The sequence below is a fragment of the Columba livia genome, chromosome 1, assembly GCF_036013475.1.
Source record: "Columba livia isolate bColLiv1 breed racing homer chromosome 1, bColLiv1.pat.W.v2, whole genome shotgun sequence".
Lineage (NCBI taxonomy): Eukaryota > Metazoa > Chordata > Aves > Columbiformes > Columbidae > Columba > Columba livia.
In genome coordinates this window covers 137,846,601-137,868,945 of record NC_088602.1, presented here as the reverse complement: position 1 = coordinate 137,868,945, position 22,345 = coordinate 137,846,601, and the positions used below count along the sequence as shown (strand labels likewise).

The 22,345-nt window shown below is 38.7% G+C and overlaps 1 protein-coding gene across 1 annotated transcript; it reads right to left on the bottom strand.

Annotated features, from left to right (window-relative positions):
• Positions 1-432: 432 nt before the first annotated feature.
• On the bottom strand, positions 433-21,236 carry LOC102085397 (patatin-like phospholipase domain-containing protein 2). Its single transcript, XM_065032727.1, has 9 exons — positions 20,892-21,236; positions 15,038-15,270; positions 14,250-14,315; positions 11,236-11,445; positions 10,068-10,128; positions 7,778-7,990; positions 7,227-7,359; positions 5,894-6,010; positions 433-2,625 (listed from the first exon to the last, which is right to left on the bottom strand). The coding sequence occupies exons 1-9, from the start codon at positions 21,076-21,078 to the stop codon at positions 2,334-2,336; spliced, it is 1,512 nt and encodes a 503-aa protein (XP_064888799.1). The 5' UTR covers positions 21,079-21,236; the 3' UTR covers positions 433-2,333.
• Positions 21,237-22,345: the final 1,109 nt, after the last annotated feature.

Below are 22,345 nucleotides of genomic sequence, written 5' to 3'. Positions count from 1 at the left end.
TCCCAGCCACGCTCAACCGGCGACAAGAAATTTAATAGACGTTGCAGCAGGTGGAGCGGCCGCCGCTCACCGGGACCCAGGGAAGCGGACCCGTCCTCTCGAACCGACATTTAAAACACCTTAATTACTTTAAATGGTTGTTTAACGCTGTTACCCGCACGGGAATTTTTCTTCTTCCAGACCCAAGTATGAACTTCGTTTTTAATTGCCTTAGTTTACAAACAACTTTTTGTATTTGAAACAAATTGATTGCAAATAAAGTAGGTTTAAAATTAAGGCGATTTTCGGGTCCAGCTGAACCAAGCACGAACGTCACAGCGTATCTTAAGATACCTCGTGACCATTGAATCTTTTGAATCTCCAGTGAAATAAACACATTCTGACTTAATTCACACTAGGTGAATTATACTGAAGAAAGCTTAGAAAACATGGTAACAGATTATCTTTTTATTTTAGAAAAAGGAGACAAAAATCAGAGCTATGCATAACAGATGTCGTTCAGGTAGATTTAAATGTTGTTAATGGATCTATTCAAGTACACAGAATGGAAGAAAAACTTGGCATTCCTGCTTAAATTCTAAAACAGACTGGTAAAACCAACATTTTGCAGAACTTTATAAAATTAAATTAGAAATTTTAAAGTTATAAATAAATATAAAAACATTTTGTCTTGTAATTAGAGTAACATTTTACATTTTTCTTGCAAATTCTAAGATACATACACGGAAGAAATGAACTGAGATGAAATAAAATGGCACCAGTCTTCTGCAGTACGGTAATGGAGCTTGAAACCTTCTGCCCTGTCCCACACCATTCTAAAAATCAATGTTTTAAATTTTGCACTTCAAGCTGAGGGAAATAATGGAGAAACTGCTTAAAGGCTGGTCTAATTAGAAATGCTACATTTTGCTCTTTGACAGACTTCTGGACGCCACAGTTTACAGCCCAAAGTTCCCTCTTCTGAGCATCACAATCTAATGGCTGCTACTATTAATACAAGATACTCTCAGTAACCATCCGTAGTCTCTTCCCTGGGTGTACGTGAGTTGCACGAATAAGAAACCTTCACATGTCACATGCCTGCCCCAAACACATGCACAAACTCTACTTTAAAGCCACCATCATTTCCTTCTACTTTTAAAAAAATTGCACAAGACATGGTAACAAAATTGAAATTATGCAGAACCTTTGAAGCCAAGGGTGTTTTAAAATGCTCATCGCTCAATACAGATGTGACTTGGCTAACCTTCAGCCCATTCTTTGAGACCTTTGCACAGCTCCCTGGGTATTGATACTTGCACTAAGTCTTAGTCTTTGCTTCTTCTAATGATCTGTCTTGGAAAACTTCCTTTGGGTTATCATACCTCATTGAGACAGGAGAGGCCCTGTTTTCCTTCCCTCTCCTATCAAGAGGGAAGTGAAAGAAGGGAAGAAAAATCTATCCTGTTGGAGGGGAAAATGAGAACAATGGGGCATCAATTCAAGAGAAGACCTAAACATCAATCACAACTTGCCATAAGTTGATTTTTTGTTAACATCTGTGAAGTTTAACACGCCTCCACAAATTACTGTTTGCTACTAATCACAGTCACCATTTTACCTACTTTTCAACATTCAGTGAAGTATTAAGCTCTTATTATGTACAAAAAAAAGTCATCTGAAATCACTGAAACTGTACCTGTTCACACTTCAGGGGAATGTGTCCTATTTCTTATGTCTTTTTCCCCTTGAAGTCTTTGAAAAGGGAAAGAGCCATAGAGGAGAAGCAATGTGGACTGTGGAATACATACAACAACCTAGAATCATACTGTTCCTACAGTATAGCGTGCAGCCAACTTTTCCATAAACACAATAGTATGTTTAAATATAAGGCAAAGGGACACTGGAGGCCACTAAAAGTCTCACTTGTGTATTTCCCTTTTGAAGTAAAAGTCTGATTTAAGTGCTATAAAAGTAATCCTAATACATAATATTGTTAATTATATTTTTAAAAGCTTTTGTTAGCTGTGGTTGTTTGTTTACAGAATTTACATTTTTATGCTGAAAGTAGATTTTTTTTAAACATTTATTTCCAGAGACACACCATTTACTGCAAGTCTTACTACAGCTGATTGAGCTGGTGCCTCAACAGAATTGCAGTCTGTTACTTAGTGTAGCAGCCACCATTTTTATAATCATTGAAACAGTAGAATTCCAAAGGCAGATTTGTCAGGAAGCTGTAAACAAGTAATGTTCAAAGACTTATTGGCAATAACCAAAGTGATCTTAGTCCTTAATGATTTAAATTTCTCTGCCAAATTGGAATTTTTGAAGCTGTGCAATCTACTTCCAAATTAATACTCTGGAGCAGTTTGGAAACTTGTATCTGAGGAAGAGTCCAAATCTATTTCCAACCCAGACCCATCAGAATTTGGCAGAAAATTAGGATAGGGGTTTAAGTCTGAATGCTCCTGTGTGTCAGCAGAAGCACCTTTCATAGCTGAGTGCACGAAGCATGAAGATTCCCAGAGCCAGGTTTCAAGGTCTGCAGAAGAGTGAGGCATTTTAAGGTGGCAGTATGAAGAATGAAATTCCACAGTAGATGGGACAGTTTGACATTTTCTTAGTGATGCATAATTGTCTTTCCTGTTAAAAACAAAACAAACAAACAAAAAGATTTAGCATTTCAATTACGTTTCTATTACTGTTCAGATGTCTGACAGGAAATTTTCATATAAGGAGAAAACGAGAGGAAAATAGTTAATTCTAAATGCACGTAGTGAGTAAGGATACAGGACAGTAGGAAGAAGATATTGAAGTGATCATATATAAAAGAAGGGCACTCTGCCATTATGTGTTGTCCTCAGAAGTAGGTATAAAATATTTACATTAAAAATCACACTACTCTGATGAGCTCAGAGGGGTGGACCCAGTTTGTGCATTACCTCTTAAGTAGTACTCATCCTTCCCCAGCTATCCATTTGGAACATTTGGTGATTTACCAGTCATAGCACTAACTGAACATTAACAAGAATAGTAGCAACATTTACAAGTTGAGTAGCAAATATATCTGTTCAGCTTCCCAAATGCCACCTCTGCATTCCACTTTACAACCAGCTAATTATCACCAACCTGATGACGGCTGGAACAGAACTTTCCTACCCTCTAAAAAGAGCACCAAGTTAAGTCCTTTGCACCATGAGAAACAGGAAACTGAAGGTGTCACCAGGAATATTAGAGTTTTTTCTTTAAAGTTCTCTCTCCTCCTTTGGAGTCCTTTTGGGAAAAAAAACCCCAAAACAACCCGCAATGCCTCTTCTCCCACACAAAAAACACAAGTCATGGTACACGCACCAATTTCCTTATCCTGATGTTTAGATGCGCTAAAAGATACCATCCACCAGCTTAAGTTTGCTGAAGGGATTTTCAAACTGTAAACAGCGCAAATTTTCATGAGACTTAAGTTTGATTCCAAAACAGAAGCTAGATCTTATTACATAAGGGGAAGAGCATTAAAAAAAAAGAGGTGGTGGTGGGGATTAGTTTCTGCAAGAGAAGCAGTAGGTTCTTGGTGGATGCTGAAACAAAGTACAAGCCCACAAAGAGTCACCTGCAGAATACAATGCAGGATTCCACAAATGGAGCCTTGGGAGCTAGTTGCCTGAAAAGGGAATCCACTTAAAGGAAAGCTTTAGAAAAGTTTGACAGCGTGAACAGTTCAGTGGAAGCTGATCACCTTGAAGTTCTCTTAAAAGCACACAGGAAAAGCTGCATAACCACTACATTCTGTTTTAGAGCCAAGAGCTTTGTGCTCTTTCCACAAGCAGAGAAGCAGTGTTTCTGGGTTAGTTATGACTCGGTGACCAAATAACCCCTCTGAGAAGGTAGATCAGATCTGAGACAGTCCTGTGATTTTCCAAATGTCCATTTCCAATGAAGAGTCTCACAACTAGCAAGGCTGGAACAGGAGGACCAGCAAGAAGCTGCTAAATAAGGGTAAAAGCAGGGAGATGACTATACGCAAATTTATTGTGGAAAGGAGTCAAATATCATTAAGAAAAGAAGGGAAAAAGGACAGTGGATTTGATGTGGTATCAAATACCTGAAGAGGTGATAGTAGGATGATAGCAAATACATAGCAAGAACATTTGTGCTCAGAGAGATGGCTTCAAAAGCCAATTAGTGTTTCACAAGAACAGCCTTTAACTGATTCAGAAAGAGAGAGGAGAGGCTATTTTCTCTACAGGAATTAAATGCTTCTGAATTCTCAATAAAACCAAATATTGTAAAAAGAAAATATTTTTACAGCCTAATATTAAAACCACCATTTAATAATTCCAAAAGGGGAGCGAAACCCAGGCTTCAACCACATGAAGTCTTCCATTAAGCCAGAACCTTTAGCCGTAAGTTTGACTACCGTCTGCTTTTAAGGGATGGAGCGCATGAAGCAGATCTCTTACGACACCCTTATAAGAAGCTTTGTGAGATTCTAGATTGAAGTAGGATCAAGCAGTTCTTCTCAGACATATCAAATCTGCATTTCAGGTTCTTCAGTGCACAGCATTGCCAAGGCAAAAAAAAGACCATCCTTGATATTCCTCCTTATCTAACTATTACTAAAAACAGGAAGACGAAAGCTGAAGAATTCTTGGCTCAAATGAAATGGATTTTGTTTGTTTTAATTTAAAAATACACTGTATATAGAACACAGCCCTGCTCTAATTGAAATAACTGCTGCAGTTAGGATTCTCCAGTGCTAAAGCTCTCTCTTGGAAGATTTTATGGAGCATTTAAGAATTCTGTCCAGTCCTAATAGCTCTTTGGGCTAATTACACTCCCCTTTCTTCTACCTCCTACCCAGCAGCTCTGGTTGAGACAATCATTAGATAAAAAAATTGTAAAATAGATGTGACTCACTCTGCTAGTCTGGATTTCTGCTTTTTCAAATAAAAATCTTAGAGATTTCATATTTATAAGCATTTGGACCTCTCAGAGAGCCTGTGGCTCTCTGCTCATAGCACTACTGATATGGCTGTGCAACTCACTGTTTCAGCAACAAGTCCACTTTTTAACATGAAAACCTAAACTGAATGGTTTTCTTATTGTGAAAGTTTGAGTTCCTTAGGCAAATACTACACTCCCCAGGTAAAGATGAAACAATATAGTATTCTCATATTCATAGTGAGGCAAGTTGTCACCGATTCCTCTATACATATAGTGCTACCAATATTAACAGAATTAAGAAGTCTGAAAGGCTAAATGTCTCACCAGCTTGGTAAGAGAAGCATAATGAACCTAGTTACAAACAGCTTAGAACTAGAGGTTCATAAAAAAATTCCACATTTGGAATTTTTAAATAATTTAATTGGAATTTAAAAAATTGTAAAAATCATGTAAAAAAAAATTAATTCTTCCCAGCTATCGTACAAGATGGCCCTTCATATTATTCTTTTACTCTCAGAACCTCCTTTGTCCAGACTCCTGAAACTCTAGTCTTTCTCCCAATGTTTTCCAGTTCCTACCTGCCCAATCTGATTTAAAACATCTTGAGCAACCTTTTCCTCCTCCTTTCCTCCTGATTGATACAGCTACCGTGAAGCAGAGCAGAAACAAGGTCTCTCATCTCAGTCCAGTGCCTGTTCCATAACCCTCTCAAAAGCATAAGCCTGCCCACAGGCAACATCTCATCATCTACAATACGTAGCAGTCATTGACCAGTCACAAACAAGAAGCTCCAGAAAAGATTAAGAAACAAAGCTAAGGATTAGAAGTGGCGAGAACCGTTTTGTGCTACCTTTGAGAAAATTATTAAATCCTGTTTTAAGAGATAAAAACTTGAAGTACTCGAAGTTCTGCCAAAAGAGAGAAAATGTCTAAAAACACATCATTTGCACACAGCAGCGCTCCAGTTTACCTGGATGTACAGAACAGCTTGCTTTTAGCCTGGGAATAGACTGTACCAGCAATCTGACAAAGCTGTTCTTGCATCCATCGAATATCAGCAGGCATGTCAGGAAACCAGTTTACTAACCTACAATGAAAAACAAAATACACTTGTTTCGTAAGCAGTAGATCTAATCCACGATATATTTTTACATACCACATCCAACATCCAACAAAATAAGTTTTCATTCTCCCCAAGTTAACTCCCCCACCAAAGTCTCCAGTTCTTCCCAACCTCCCTAAATTCCCATCTAGCCCACTTACCTCTTTTCTACAAGCTAAGAAAAAGGGCAGCACAGACCACAGCATCTCTGATCTATGCTGAGTGGCTGACCAGTATGTGCGTTCCACACCCTGTGACAAACATTTAGGAAACCTGCAAAATACTCCTGTCTCTGATACCTCTTCATGTGTGGCAGGAATTTTGTGGTTAGTTTAAAGTTAGGTGGAAGAGGAAGGAAGAACAAAAGAAAAAAAAAAAACAATGGAAGAACAAATAGAAGACAGCAATCTAACAATATCACAAATGTATTTTTTCCTTATGATACACATAGTAGAAGTCAATAACACTGGAGGGGGACGAGAGGGAAAAACCCCACATAAAAATTCTGATGAAACTTGCTTCCTCCCCATCCACCACAAAGTGTCACAGAAGTACCACATTCAGAGGCATAGAACCAAAAAAATATTTTACTGGACTTCTATGTGGTTCCACTTACAGAACATTTGATTTTTCAAGTATTTTCTAAAGATAGCAATGACATCTGCTGCCCAAGGACTAGAATTCTCTTAAATACACACAAAGCTTAGGGTTCATGGTGCACTCATTTAGCAGAAATTCTCCTTTACTGGAACACTTATAAAATTCAGCCCTGTTTCAAGAGTACAACTTGCAGTCAACCTAAACAACTCTGGTAAAAAAATTTATGTGGTGGGTAAACACTGGATTTCACTCCTGACTTCAAAAAGAAGCTGAAGCACAAGAACTATCTGGATAGAGTTCAAATACAACTGCAGAATATAGTAACAAAGAATGTGCTCCTGGAAAATACAATGAAGTTTTTTTTCTTTCGAGCATTTACAAGACAGCTACTAGTAATAAGAGTAAATTGTTTAAGAATCTTCTTAATGTGTTTATTTCTCTATCTTTAAACTATAGAACAGGATGCATTATGTAGGTAGGAATATGGTCTTTGGACAGTTACCACTTGAATTCTAGAGTACCTACGACATAGATTAAGCTCTCAGTGAGTATATTTCCAGAAGTATAATCATTCTAAAATTGTTCATTAAACCTTCCTTACCGTAAAGCAACAGAGTAAGCAGACTCTACTGGTAGCGTATACGGTAGCATCAGATAGGATATCACCCGCATTGGGAAGAGTTTAGAGAACTGAGCGTAGAATCCATTCTGTTCTTTACAAGCTTCCTGTAGTGCTTAAGAAAAATTATTTTTGAAAAAGATGTTAGACTATTTTAAAAGAGTTTAAATAATTTGCTCAAAGCTTGGTAATCTTCAGTCAAGTTTATCAAGAGTTACTGAATAAGGCTCAGATAGAAAATGAAAGTAGTAAATCTCAAGGCACTCTTACCATAAGCCTTCTTCATGCTATTTTAAAATATGGGAAACACAGGGACGAAAGGCATTAACCAGAACTTCCAAGTACTTTAAATGAATGTATTTACATTTAGTAAGTATTTAAAGAACTTTCTTGGGTTGAGCTATTCTCTAATATCACATGCAGTTATAAGTTCAAATAAAAAGCATCTTATGCAAATTATAAGAATAAGCAGGAGAAAAAAATAAATCAAAGTTTGCCATTCAAAATTATAGGAAAAAGCCTGAAGAATGTACCTTTACGAAGTCTAGGAGGTAGACTCTCGAATATACTCATCTCCAAGGGCTGTGGATTCTGCTTTAGCTGGTCACTAAGCACTTCCACTTTCAAAGTTTCTACTCTATTATCTGTCAACTCTTTTTTCTTCATATGGTCAGTGTGTTGTGCAGCTTCATGAGGATTTCTTTTTGTGAAGGACAAGTGGATATAAATTGAGTCACTCACAATACCTGAAAGAGTCAAGAGCTTCCACTTAGGCTTGATCCACATGTGTGCAGAGTACCCGTATAGTACCTGTAGTTTCTGTATCTGTACAAAGGCCTATCCTGAGGGAACTTTATCTACTCAACATCAAGTACAGTGATGAATCCTCTTTTGCAGGTTTAAGTCTAACTTTAAAAGAGGTTCTAAAGAAAAGGGAAAAGTGAACAATTAACTGAAACTGCACTGGAAAAATACAGTAATTTACCAAAGCTGTTTTCCAGCAACAAAGCAAATGATTTAAAGGAGAGGAAGAGAATCAATGTAGTATTTCTTTGAAAGAAAACACCTAATGCAAATCAGACGTTCGCAAAATTTAACATGGCAGGTGTGAGTACTTTGAGGCACTGCTACAACAGGGTGGAGAAGGAAATCGAGTACAATATTTTAAGATATATCCAAAATACAGATCTAAATCAACATTGGTTGCCTTGCAAAACTGGTGCCAATTAAGAAATAGCACTGATAATTACCTTAGAAACAAGCACTAGATAATGAGCACAAAGTGAAAAACACCATAAGGGTATTTATACTCAGTTTCCAGAAAATTGTTATGAAGTTATTATATATAAATAACTACAAAATTTGACTAGGATCCATACCTACATATAACAGAATCTGCATCCTACTTACAATTACTCCTAAAAGACAAATATCAAAAGAATATGCAGTGAATTTAGCAAAAATGTTATCTGAAGTGTTACAGACGGAGGGAAAAAATTAACTCCTACAGCTGAAATAACAAGAAAGGAGATGCAGGATGAAATGAGTTTGGAAGGTTATAATTACCACCGATTAAGCTTGAAGCAAGACAAACCTGTGACAGTCTAAGAGCAAAGGTGATCACAAGGTCAGTAGTATGAAAAAGGAGGGCAATAGTGTGATATAGAGAAGATGTGGGGGACAGGCACCAAGCCAGAGCTGGAAGGAATCTCAGATATTAGTGTCAGATGGAAACACGCACACAGGAAACTTGTGAGTGCAGTACAGCAACAGAACCCATCTTAGCACTGACAACCACAAATTATAGGCTCTTTCTATAACTTGTGCTTTTAATCACCTGGTAAAAGGTAGAAGGTAGGATGTTCTCATTAAATATTTAGTAATATTACTAGAAAAATAAAACTCTTAAGCAGAACCATGACAGTCTTTAACAGTGAAGAAAATTGTTCCAAGCAAACCTGAATATTTAATGCCTAGTTATAACAGAGTATAAGCCATAAGCACATCGAGATAGTATCAGCTGCAGTATTGCAATGCTGCCATAATATCTGTATCAGTGCAAATATCCCATTTCAGTTTCCATTCCTCTAATCCAACCCAGTACCAATTTGCTTCTGCATCCAAAGATTACAGGGGCTATGCATATTCAACACATGGTTAATTTCACCCTACAGCAAGTTACTGTATTTAACTTGTTTGTCTCAAAATGTGCAGAGCAAAAACATGTATTAATATAAAACATGTTACTAGAATTCTAGTAAGTAGAGCAGAAAAACTTCCAATTCTTCTTCAACAACTGCTACATTACAAGTCATCTTCTAAAGTCTTTCATTATGATTCTATACAGACTAAGGATTTGTCTGTGACTGAGTTTATATTGTTGCTAGCCAGCTCCCAGTTCTAGACTATAGGGCTTTACTTAGAAATTCGCTTGGATTATAGCAGAGATAATATAAAGGTTTCACAGGATTGGGAAAAATAGCCTATTCCTATCTTTCATGATTACCACAAAATAAACTAATATGATTTCCCTAGAACTGGAATTCTTTGGTAATTTCACTTAACAATACCTTAACATTCACTTCACACAAATTTGACAAAAATTCAAAAGTTCAGCTTCTGTGTGGCAGCACAACTTAAGTCAGGTGAATAGTTACTACAACTATGTGATTTCTAGGAGTACTAAACTTACCATGATCCCTTCAAAAACCTCAAAGACATAGCCTGGTCTTAGCTACATAGAACCCCTTCATATTTTGGGGCTTTTTTTGTGAATTCAGATTAAGACCACATCATTAATAATTATCCACAAGTGTAACATACCGTTCTCTTTCAAGAATTTAAGAGCATCTGAATATCCTTGCTCACAGATCTCTCCCAGTACCTGCAAGCATAAGGTAAATGAGTCAGACAAAAAAAAACCATAAGATCAACACTTTGCAGAATGAAAAGCCACTTTCATTCCTAATTAGCCTCAATTCTTGCAAGAAAAATTTACATTACTAATTCAACTGATTTAGGCTAATACGCCTACTGTGATGATGCAGACATGACCATGCATACATGAACTTATCTTTCAGCTATTACAGATGCACTGAATGATTCACCTAAAAGGACAGCATTCTAACAGTTTGCAGAAATTTCCTCCCCCTCTCTTTCTTTGACTAGCCTTTCAGCAGGTGCAAGCAACAACAAAAAAGGGTGGCTTGGAGTATGCCAATTCCCCTCCTTCCCTCCCAGTGCTTCCCACTGCCCAAAACTATGAAAAGTCAACTGTGCAATTCTCATGCTCAAACTCAGACTGAGTCCTCCACATGAAAACATCTTTCATCAGATGCAACACCAGCTCACCTACACAGTAGTCCTAGACAAAAAAAAAAAAAGAAAGAATTAAAGCCTACATAAGTAGAATTTAACATTTTTCTTCGAGCGGTCAAAAAGCTCTCAAATGGAAAAAAAAAATCTATAGCAGTCAGGAACATTACTTTTCCTCTGAAGTATATGCCAAGCCAACTGTCAAAGCCTGTTTTCATTTTTCCAGCTACTATAAGAGCAATTCAAGAGCATTTCCCTTATCAGATCTGCAATAAACACCACTTGGCAAAGTTTAATGGCAACTTGTCCACATGAAGTATTAATCAAGAACTTTACAAAATGAAGCTTTAGAACTGCTTCTAAATTCTGAAGCACCTGGTTAGCAGCTAAACATGAAAGGACTACAAACTGAAAGTTAATTTACCAATGTTGATTATATGATAGAATCCTGTGCTAATTCCCAAATAAATACTGAAAGCCTGTAACAGGACATGCACTTTTAGTTTGAAAGAGACTAAAAATAAAGAGAATGAAAAAAAAATAGAAACAAGAAGAGAAATGTCACCAGATAAGTTTATATGACTACATGAAATGCTAAGATTACTGTAGCTTTCTGGAAAAGCAAGGCTTTTATATGGAAAGCTGTTTTAGTAACTACATGAAGGCGGTGAGTTACCTTAGGTTCTGGTGGAAAGAGCGCTTGCGTTAAACGATAAAGGTTCCCCAAACTAAGCTGAATGCTGGTGTTGGTCAAATTCATTTCATGGAAGTTGGCAGAATTCCCCTTTGGACAGATATCACACTCCCCAGCGAAAGGCGAAACTGTGATGGTATTCTTAGATTCATAGTGAGGTAAGTTGTCACTGATTCCTCCATCCACGTAGCGCTACAAAAATTAACAGAAATAAGAAGTTGCAAAGGCCAAAAATTTGTAACTAGCTGATTTCTCATGCAAGAATTAAATAGTGTTTAAGACTGTAGCAGAACTGTCTCTGCTGATGGCCCCAGGCTAAACATTTTGAGTAGTGTGTAGTATTGTGATTTTTTCTGTATTTTTAAGAAAGAGTAAGTCCATTTTAAAGACCATAATCCCAAACAACATGCAGAAAAAAAGCAGCACAGCTGTCATCTCTTCCTCAAAGGAGAGCACCAACCAAGGAGCTACCAGGGTACTTCCTTAGAAAGTATGTAAGTAAAAGAAGAGCTCTACACTTCAAAGCTCCAGCTCCATCATACTAAACCATTCAGTTCAAAAAAGAGTATCTTAAAATTACTCTTACTAAATAGAATTTTATATAAAAGCATCAAAAATATTTGGACATAAGCACACTGCAAGTAAAAATGGACAATGCTTCAGAAACCTTGTCAGTCACAGGTTTCTATTCTGCTTTAAGTGCAAGCTTACAAGCTGTTCCAGGTTATGCTTTTTATCTCCTTTGTGTTCAGTTGCCCATTTCTGTAGTTCTAATGTGTCATCACCACACACATTTTAAGATCCAAGACCTGATGAGTTCTGTGCTGGGGTAACTAATCTGTAGTGCAGAAGCTGCTATGGCCCAAGACAGCTCTTCCAGACACAACAGCAAACCTTCCAGTGGCACCAATTGTAGCCAGTTTGTTCTGGCAGCAGAAAACCACTCCAGATTACAGCTTTGCCAGTCCAGTAGCTGCATTTTCCTTCTTCCCAATTAGCCAACAGAAATAACCTATAGGCCCTTGTAAAATGTAAAGGTAACAGAGCAGGTGTTATAAGCAGGAGCAACCTGGATTACCAATTTCATCAGCCTTGGTACTTGCTCCTTGGCCGTTCTGAGAAATAAATTAGGAACAGGATGGTTCAGAGCAATTTATCCAACATACTCTTCTAGAGCAGCCTGCTCCTACCTGTTAGCTTTCTTGGCCACCTTAAACCCAGCAGCATGCAGCTCCTGACAAACTTCCTATAGGTGTATAACACAATCACTAAGGTACCCGTGCAATCACCAAGTCTCTTGTGGAAGTAGCAAGAACAACATAACAGGTTTGGCAAAGGAGGAGCCATAGCATGCAGCCTTCTTGTGAGATCATTAAAAGGTGGAAGGATGCCTCTGAGCCACTGTTCTATAGAGGTAAATGGTTTTTATTATTTGGAGTTTCTGCCTGTCGGTTCCCTCTAGTAATTTTTCTAATCTAAAACCACTGCTGTGTTGGAAAGGGGTAAAAACAACCAAACAAAACCCACCATACCCAAAAGCTTCACAACTGGCAATCAGATATACCTATTGAAAGTTATCCTTAAGTCTTTGTTTTAAAGTACACATGCACGAAGCACCAAGCCAGTAAACAGCAAGATGCTACAAAGTTTACCTGCTTTACATTCTACTGTGTTTAAGCCCTGCAGGAGTCATGCCAAACAGATGCAACTGTGCTATTCTTACCAAGCTACATAAAAAATGCCTCCTAAGCATTAAAATACTACCAAAATAATTGCAAAGATCAAAATGATACAATTCCTTCCTTCCCCTTCCCTCAAAATAGGGCCAAATAAAACATCACCTGTATGTTTTTGTACTCTGAACTAAGCCTTTTAAAATAACATTGTTGTCTGGTGACAAGAACTGAACAGCCAGATTAGCCTGGATCCACCTAAACCTTGGATTCAGTCCAACGTCCTGTTTTCATAACACCTTTAATCTGGGAGAGTTTAAGGAGACATAGAAGGTTTAGAAGTACAGATAAAGAAAAATCCCTCTGCAGTTCTAATCACTTTTGCTTAAATTTCAGCATGAAGAAAATGCATTTCATGTCTATCCTTAACCTTCTAGCACTTCCAGATGATCTTTAGAACCATCTGTAATCAACTGCTGTTGAAGATATTTTGAGTTTTCTTTCAGTATTCTTCCCCTTTCATTGGGGAAGAAAGGAAAGCAAATGCAAGTTAATACAACACTATTAACATAAAGCCGTGAATATCACCGCCTTGATTTGAAGTGCATGTCTGCTTCCGGACCTGTTAATCAAAACACCTACAACAAACTATACTAACTTTTCTGCAGTTGTTGCCAATTTAATGAGGGATTTTAGAAAACCCAGTATAGCCACAAAGTATTAAGAGATTTTGTAACCAGCAGTTCCTGTGAAGTAATAGAACAGACTAATATACTGACACTTCACCTTCAAAAAGCAACCTTCCTTACACTGAATACAAATGACAGAAGACATTTAAAAGCTTTATTTCTATCTAACTGAACATGTAAATTTAATCCAGTTTTAATGCAGATCTACCTACTGCAAGGACACAAAGATATACAATAAACTATCTTACAAGATTATACCTGTTTTTTTTAGAAAAAAAAATAGGTGACACTTCCTATAAACCTGTGCAGGTGAATGAGCATCACTTTAATCCATAAACATTCATCCTTAAGTTAATTATTTGCTAGCTTAGAATACCCTCTTTTAATGACTGCATTAGCAAGTAAGAAGAGAGGGAGCATGTGCTTTGCAGGCTGAAGAAGAAATACACATAATAGATCTTTCACACACTTAGTGTTTCCTTGCTCTTTTGAAAAGCTGTAAGATACAGCTGCAGTACTAGACACTATGATTAAGGCATTTATTTTACAGTAGGATAACTGAAAAATCATATGCATTGTCTCTTAATATTTTCAGAATAACTAAAACTCTTTTTAGATCTTAATAGACACTTACCACACCTCTAAATGATGGTGGAATTAGGCCACAATAAATAGGGACAAATGAACTACAGATTAAAGCCTGTAAGAAAATAAGACCATATTAATTAAATGGCAACTGTGCCATTATTGAAATTATCATTTATAATTATCTCTTTAGACGTTAGCAAAAACAACTGAGCAAGCAACTGAAAAAAATCTTCAGCAAATACACCTGAATAAAAAGGTGGTGGTGGGGAAACTACTATCGAGCATTATTTTAAACAGGATGAAGATATTCTACATTTCTTTTTTGGAATGTAACCACACTCCACCTAAAAAAATGGTAAGACTCATTAAAAGATCATTCCTAGAAACAGTAATTAGCAAGGAAAAGTTTATGATCATTCACTCAAGCTATACATTTTCTAATTCTTGGATCATATTACACTAGCTTTGTAACTGATATTAAGAATTTTTTTTAAAAACTATTTTTGACTGTTTCTTGATCTTTGACTTATTTCTTATAAGAATGACCTTAAAAAAAATCTTATTCAAGAAGTATATAGTTTTATTTGATACACTACACTTTACAGGCATTTATCCTTTTAAAGATTGATTCTTCGTACCTACTCATTAAAACAGTTCGCAGATATATTGACTGGGAAACTTAGTAAGTGAATTTAGCATAATGAAGCTTGAATTCATCTTTAAAATACTGTCAAAGTCACAATATCATAAAATGTTTAAAATGGAATCCAATGGATGGCATTAAACTGATTTAAGATTACAGAAACTTTTTAAAGTTGCCAAAAATAAACATACCTGGACAACTTCTTCCTTAGAGTTAAAATGAGATATCAATGTATTTTTACCATCTGATACTCTGGTTAGTGAAATACAGAGTCTCCCCGAAGACAACTGGTGAGTGTTTTCTGGAAGATTTCTCATGAGTCCATCTCTTATTATCTTTATTACATTAAAGGAAGGATGAAGAGGACCGAGATTCCGCTTTCTAGCTTCTTTGGCTAATGCCATAACATCTGCACAAGCTTGAGCTGAAAATAAAATGCATTTCATTTAATAACAGAAGATATGTCCAAAACCAAAAAACACACTTCCAGTAATAAAGCATGTCTAGAGATCCAGCTTTTCTCTCTGATTGCTAGCATGAAAATTCGAAGGCCTTCTTACAGATAAAATAACTGCCCACGAGTGTTTAATGGGGTTTAGGAGTTTTCTGAAGAAAAATGAGACACTTAAGACTTTCAAATAGAACTCTTTGTGAAGACCCAGCCACTAAGTTACTTATATGCCATTTATATGTAGACTGTGCGTGTAAGATACCCATATAAGACGCTTCCATTTGCAATTATTCATTCCAGAAATTTTCAGAAGAAACGAAGATGAGTGACCTTCTATAAGCATGTACACACAGATATATTCCTTATGCAACATCCATAAAAAGCCAGTGTATGATGCACAGATTTAAGGTCCGCACTATGTCTACTGAATAACCAGAGCACCCAAGTTCATCACAGCTCTAACACTTGTTGGACTTTAACCAAACTAAAGGTTTCAGGGCACCATTTACCTTCATTTTATATATAAACACAATAAATGGAACATTAAATCTGAACATCAGAAGGGAAGTTTTTAAAGTAGTGGGTAAGGAAAATGGAAGTGATCTGTAACACCTCTCACGTCTCCACCTAAATAGGTGCATTTTTACCAATATGCAACAGACCTAATTTTTTCTCCAATTAAATCAGCATTTTGGAACCAGACAAAATCACCACAGAAGACACAATTGTTCCCAAAGAACACTAGAATTGTCCTAGCAACCACGTATCTAATCATAGTAAAAACAGCAGCTCATCCACCTGCAATGTTTTGTTTAGATCTTTAATGTCATGTTTCTCCAGGACATACTTTGAGGAAGCTGCCTGATAAACTCTTCAACTTGGTAGAGGAAAGGGGGTGGGGAGAAAGGTCAAAGTAACATGTTGTTAACCTGAGTGATATGCTACAAGGTCATCCAAAAATATTTTCAGAACTTGCATATTTTAACATACATAGACTCTTTCTAGAATAGATAGGATTCAACTTACCAAGTTAGATTGACCACTGCACTGGAAAAAACTTTGCTTTACGCCTTTGAATTCAGATTAATTTCCAAAAAAATCATCTCTCTACAATATTATTTCCTCGCCCCTCCCCCCCAAATAGCAATACCTAAACCTTTCTCATTCTTCGCACAGTAAGCCAAGAGTCTATATTCAAAAAAGAATATACCTAAAAAATACCTGATGTATCAGACATACTCCATTTTTACCACAACTTTTTTTTTTCAGTCCACCCTTTGAGAGTGAAGCCTTGGGCCATGAATCTGCTGATACCAGTGGCCTGACCCTGCCTTGCACCCCAGAAAACAGCAAGCAATTCATTAGACACAGCTCACCATTCATGGTCAAACACATGCTTATGTTAGCGAAACACATTTTACATGCAATTAAAAAAAAGGCACAAGACATATTCTGGCAAGTGATGAAGTTATTTCCAAAAGTAGTTATGTAGACAGTTTTAGCAGTTCTACTTTTTAAACACTCACATATAAATCACAAACCAATTTAGCAATGTTCAGTCTTCTAAACCTTCTAAAGAGTGAAATCAGGCATGTTACAGGAGTTTTGAGATACTGAACTACCAGAACTCTGTCCAGGAACAGCAGTCTCCGTGCATGCATTACTTCCTTTTGCAAAATAAGTACTTTTTTGAAAACTTATGCACCAAGCAAGTAAACTGCTTGTTCTAGAAAACAGACCAAAAGCACTGGGTACATAGATGCACAAGCAAACAAATACACACACTCTCAACTCTCTGCCAGGTCTCGACCCTGTTTTTCTACCTGGCATCCTGTCAAATTTAAGATCATGCTATAAGATCATGCTGTAAGTTTGAAGCATGGGCACAGGTTCACTCATTTGCACTGCAGGCCTGTTTCTGCGTAAGAATATGAAGTAAAGCAGTGCCCTCTACTAGCCTTCTGTTGCAAATATTTACCTCTCACTATAAAAAAAACATCAGGCAAGTATCACTTTACTTTACATACCCCATTAAAGGGCTGCAAAACTGATGACTTGAAACAGTTTAGATTTTTAACTCCTGTCATTTCAGTTTCCTTTCAGAAAACAGCTAACCATCAAAATTAAATTTGATTTCACAGTTTCCACATCTCTTCTATATATGAGAATTTCTACATTTGAGGTAGTGCATAGGGAAAAAATAAGGCAAAAAATAAAGTTTACATATTTTATTTATTGTAACCTACTTTAAATACAAGAAGCAGAGAAAGTAACATGTTTTGTCTACCCAAGAGTATGTGATATTAAAACACTGACAATTTTAAAAGACATTCATTACTAATTCAAGACTTCAAAGTATTCAAATTTCTTTTCCTTCTCCCTTCCATCCTCAACAGGAATAAAATGCAGTTACCTGTTAGGCTGGTGTATTCCCAAATGGGATCTTCTCTTTCCATGACAACAGAAAGAGACAGAGGGATAGACCTCAAGTCAGAGTGGGATTTTAGGCAGACCTTGGTACATCCATATGATTTATTTTATATGCAAGAAAGGTAAATAAATTAATGTTCCTATTAAAGGTGAACTATTTCTAGTTACATTTCTATATTCCTAGTTATGTTTCTAGGTTCCTTTTTTTTTTTTTTTTTTTAATGGTTGAAAAACTATTGATTTGTTTCCCACAGAGGAAAACCAGACATTGTATTTACAGCCCTCAACAAACTTCTGCTCTTTAATGCCCCACTAGAATGGACGACTACATTGCCACTGAAATACCAGATCTCCAACACATCCACGGGGAACACCTAACAAGAGTGCACCTTAACAGTGCCAGTTTGGAGTAGCTTGGAATGCACTTCATCCTCAAAAGAACAGCACCTCTAAGCTTCTCCCTCTGCCTTCTTGCTCAGTCTGGGAAAGTACACCTTTTTATTCATTCAATGGCTAATGTTGACAGTTATTCAAACTTGAAATTCTACAGACTCTCAGTTTGCCTATCCAACAGGTAACATGAAGCACAAAGAAAACCCTTTATTTAAAGCATCAGGCTACAAATGTGTAAGAGACAGAACGTGCATGTTAATTCTAGTCAAAAACCCCTGGTCATATGTACACATACACACTCAGCTTTCTGCCCACCAAGTGTAGTAATTCAGGGCTGGGTCCAGTCAAGTCCCAAACACCACCAAGGATGGAGATCTTACAACCTGTCTGGTACCTGTTCCAGTATTTTACCACCCCCAGGGTAATTTTCTTTTCTTTACATCTAACCAGAATTTGCCGTGTTCCAGTTTGTGTCTGCTGCGTCTCCTCTTTCCACTGCACGTCTCTGAGAAGAGTCTGGCTCTGACCTCTCAGTGAAATGCAACTGTGACAAGATGTGGGACTTAAAACCACAGCTGCAGAAATAACAAATACTGTGTATTAAAGCATACCAATGTAAGGGAGGTATAGGACATAAATTAATAAAATATATCAAATTATGGTACCACATAGTGTTTCTTTACAGCTTATTTACAATCCCCTGCTTTCACACAAACTCACAAAAAAGTAACAGCTAAAAAGATATAGAATTAACACAGGAATAGCTTTTTACTTTAATTTACAATGATTCACAGATTTTAGAATGTCTTCCAACATTCTCAAATGGCTTTTTTTTTTTTTAAGTTTGCAGAATAAATACACTTGACCATTAAATACCTGGGCAGTGGCCACACACATACTGTTCTATTAGAGAGAAGCAAAAATCCTTGTTGGCAAATGAGAAGGGACAGACAAGGTAATCATTTGAAGTCTGCAAGTCTCAATTACTAAAATGCTATTTTTTTAAAGCTGTTAATAACACATACTTTCAGGCAAACAACATACTTTCTTTGTGCTTAAAAGCACTTCAAATAATTAGAGAAGCTTCCTTCTTAAACCATTTACAATGACTTAAAACTGGATACACTCCAAAACAGTTATTGTGGATAAGTATTTCTTTTAAAAGCTGACTTTAGGCTCATAATGATTCAAGCATGTTATATTAGGACATTACAGCAAAGTTAAATTAAAAAGTTTAAGTAGCACAGGTTTATTGCTAAACTTTTAAGAAATGAAGCATATGTGATAGAGATCAGTGGGCAAGCAGCAGGGACAAGCATTTCACAGTATTACTGTCTTGCACATAGAAAGAACTTCTGTTCATTTTAGTGAATTGTTCCCTCCAAAATTTAAATGCAAAACCCAGACCTTCTCCAAATTCAAAATAATATCTCATTGTTTTCTTCCTCTAAGTAAGATGAAATGTGAATTTACAAAATCATCTAGTTCTACACCTGTTAAGGGTACCGCTAACAGAAATAATCAGTGTTGAGTCATGAACTAGACAAGCTTTTACTCAGTGGACCTCTTTGATTTAAAAAGAGAACCATTTTCAGATTTCCAGGCGGTTTCCTTTTTAACTGCATTCTTAGACACTGTCCTGAACACCTTGATATTTTACTTTTATCAAGCTGCTTTAATGCGCAGCATGTCTGATTTACTAGATAAATGTATATTTGGGTTCTCATGAGCCCAAAATAGGTGAAAGTAAGGTATCCTTTTACTGTTAGGAAGAGTTGATTTCAGAAGACTATTCAAGCAAGCTAACAGCTTTTTATCAGAAAAAAGCCAGTACAAATACTAATCAGGATTAACTCTTATTGCTCAAATTGCAACTAAAATCAGTTATTTTAATCAAGCCACTGTTTATAACTGTATAGCTAAGTGACCTATGCGATATGCACTGTGCACAGATTAAAGAAGAAAAGCACATTAAAGCTAACCTAAGCCCTGACCTTAACTCTCTTAGCCTTACCCCAAGAAAGAAGAAGCTTTAGAGGAAGCAAGTTAAAGCTCGCTGAAACTTCATCTGCAAAGATATCTACAGAACAGATGCCCTTGCGATTTTCCAATAAACTGTTAATATCTCGTTTCAAACTGATGACAGGGTTCGATTCTTTGCCCTGAAAGGTGTTACTATTCAGCGGCATCCCGCGGTAAAGAGCAGTTGTCACCAAGGCGATGTTTGCAACCCTGAGGCCAGGAGGCACAGGAGCTCCTCTGACAGACACACATACCTGTCCCTAGGGCTGTAAACTCCGACCGGTTGACTTACACAAGTGTTGAAATCGGATGAGGCACCCGGCAAGATCGTTTCTTGTGCCCGAAAGGTTGCTAAATAACCACCCGAGGCGAAGACGCGCTAACCTTACCGCCCGCCTCTTGCCCTACCCTCAAGGAAACATAGGATTTTAATGTATTTAACTCGGGATGGGACGTAAGGGAACAAAAAAAAAAAAAAGCCATAGAACCTGCTCGGGTTTAACTTCAGAAAATGGGTCGTGTTCCTCTTTTTGGGGCAGAAAACGAGAAAGGGGAAAAGCGCCATCCCCGCCCCGCGGCTGTCCCTGGCGGAGGCTCTCCCGAGGCCCGCAGCCGCCCTCCCCCTCCTCCGCCACCGCAGCCGGCCCGACCCGCCACCCCCGCGCCCTCCCCGGCTCGGCTCTCCCCGACCCGCTCCCCTTATCTCGCCAGGCCCCCCGCCGCGGCGGCAGAAGCGCGGGGCCGCTGACCCAGATTGCCGCCTCCGACGAGCACGGCGCCGGCGAGCGCCCCGGCGGAGGCGCCGTAGACGTGGCGGGCGTCGCGGATGATGTGCGGGGCGCGCTCCTGCAGGCAGCTGGCGGCGCCGATGTGGTAGACGCCCAGGAAGCCGCAGCCGGCGAAGGAGACGCTCCAGCCGCGCTCACGGTCCAGCATCGTCACCGGCAGGCGCGGAGCGGCGCCAGGCGCCTCACAGACAACACAGCTCTCCCGGCGGCGGCGGCCGCCGCTGCCCAGCAACTGAGGCACTAGCAGCGGGGCCGCCCTGCGGCTTTACATGGCGGCCACGCCCAGCGCCGCCGGCCGGCGCAGCGGCCAATCCCGCGCTTCCTTTCGCCCCCGCCCCGGTGGGCCAAGGCGCCCCAGCCAACCCGAGGGCAGATGCAAAGGAAGCCCCGCCTCCTCGCTTTTGTCGTCACAGGGAGGGCGCGCGGCGGGCAGTTGGAGCGCTGCGTGACCGGTGCTCCCCGTGGCAGTGTCCCGGGATCCACCCGCGGTCTCTTCGGGCCCTCCGGGCTGCACAGCCCCCCTTGTGCCCGGCTCCCCGCCCTGCGGGGCGGCTGCTGCTCCCTGCTCTGCCCAGCGGGGAGCTCCCCAGAGCTGGACTATCAAAAAACAGAGAATGGCACATCTGGCACATCATATCCTAACAATGCGATTTAAAAACATCTCAAGAGTCCACGAGGAGCTCATGCTTTCCAAATACACCTGGGAAACGTTGTGTTGAGCGATTTTTTGTTTATGGCAAGCAGACTACCAGGAAGAGAGAGCAGGATTCAAGCTCTTTTTCAGTCTGAGTGGGCTTGAAGCCATACTGAGCAATCACTAGACAGTGTTACTAGGGAGATTTTGGATAAGCCTTGGCAAACACTATGATGAGAAACTCAGGATTCTGCTCCAAGTGAGCACAACAAGCACTTGACCATACTTCCACCTTTCCAACCTCTAACTTGGCTTTTTAGCCACCTCTGTCTTGTTGGGCCATGCATCTTCATTCAGCATTTCAATGAGCAGAGAAGAGAGTGTCCTAATCCCAATCCTGCCTGTCATTTAAGCACTTCCCCTCATCTAGGGAACAGGGAGGTGCAACACTGAACCCATTTCAGTTCACAGGGGAGGAGGGAGCTGAAAAGGGAGAGGAAACTACATCCCCTTGTTTCCTCTCATGAGAAAGGTGATATAAATGCTACCCAACCCATACTGCAACAGATTGGGTTTCACTAGAGCCTCACACGGTCTTTGCTAGGGAAGCTGAATCACTGATTCTGATTGCTTATAATCATATTATAATCAGACAATAAATCTCAGTCCTTCCCCATCCCACCTTATATAATATATTTCTTTTAAATGTGTTGCAGTTCCCCAGGACACATCATCAAGTTTGTTCCTAACACTGAACTACCCTTCCTGCGTATGCCTAGTC

What these genes read in the sequence shown, in the direction of transcription:
- LOC102085397 (XM_065032727.1), bottom strand. Translation starts at nt 21,078, where the DNA reads ATGCTGGACCGTGAGCGCGGCTGGAGCGTCTCCTTCGCCGGCTGCGGC. An exon ending in CGTCGGAGGCGGCAATCTGG is followed by an intron (nt 15,271 to 20,891) that starts GTCAGCGGCCCC and finishes TTTTATTTTCAG; the next exon opens with CTCAAGCTTGTGCAGATGTT. An exon ending in CTAAGGAAGAAGTTGTCCAG is followed by an intron (nt 14,316 to 15,037) that starts GTATGTTTATTT and finishes ATTTTCTTACAG; the next exon opens with GCTTTAATCTGTAGTTCATT.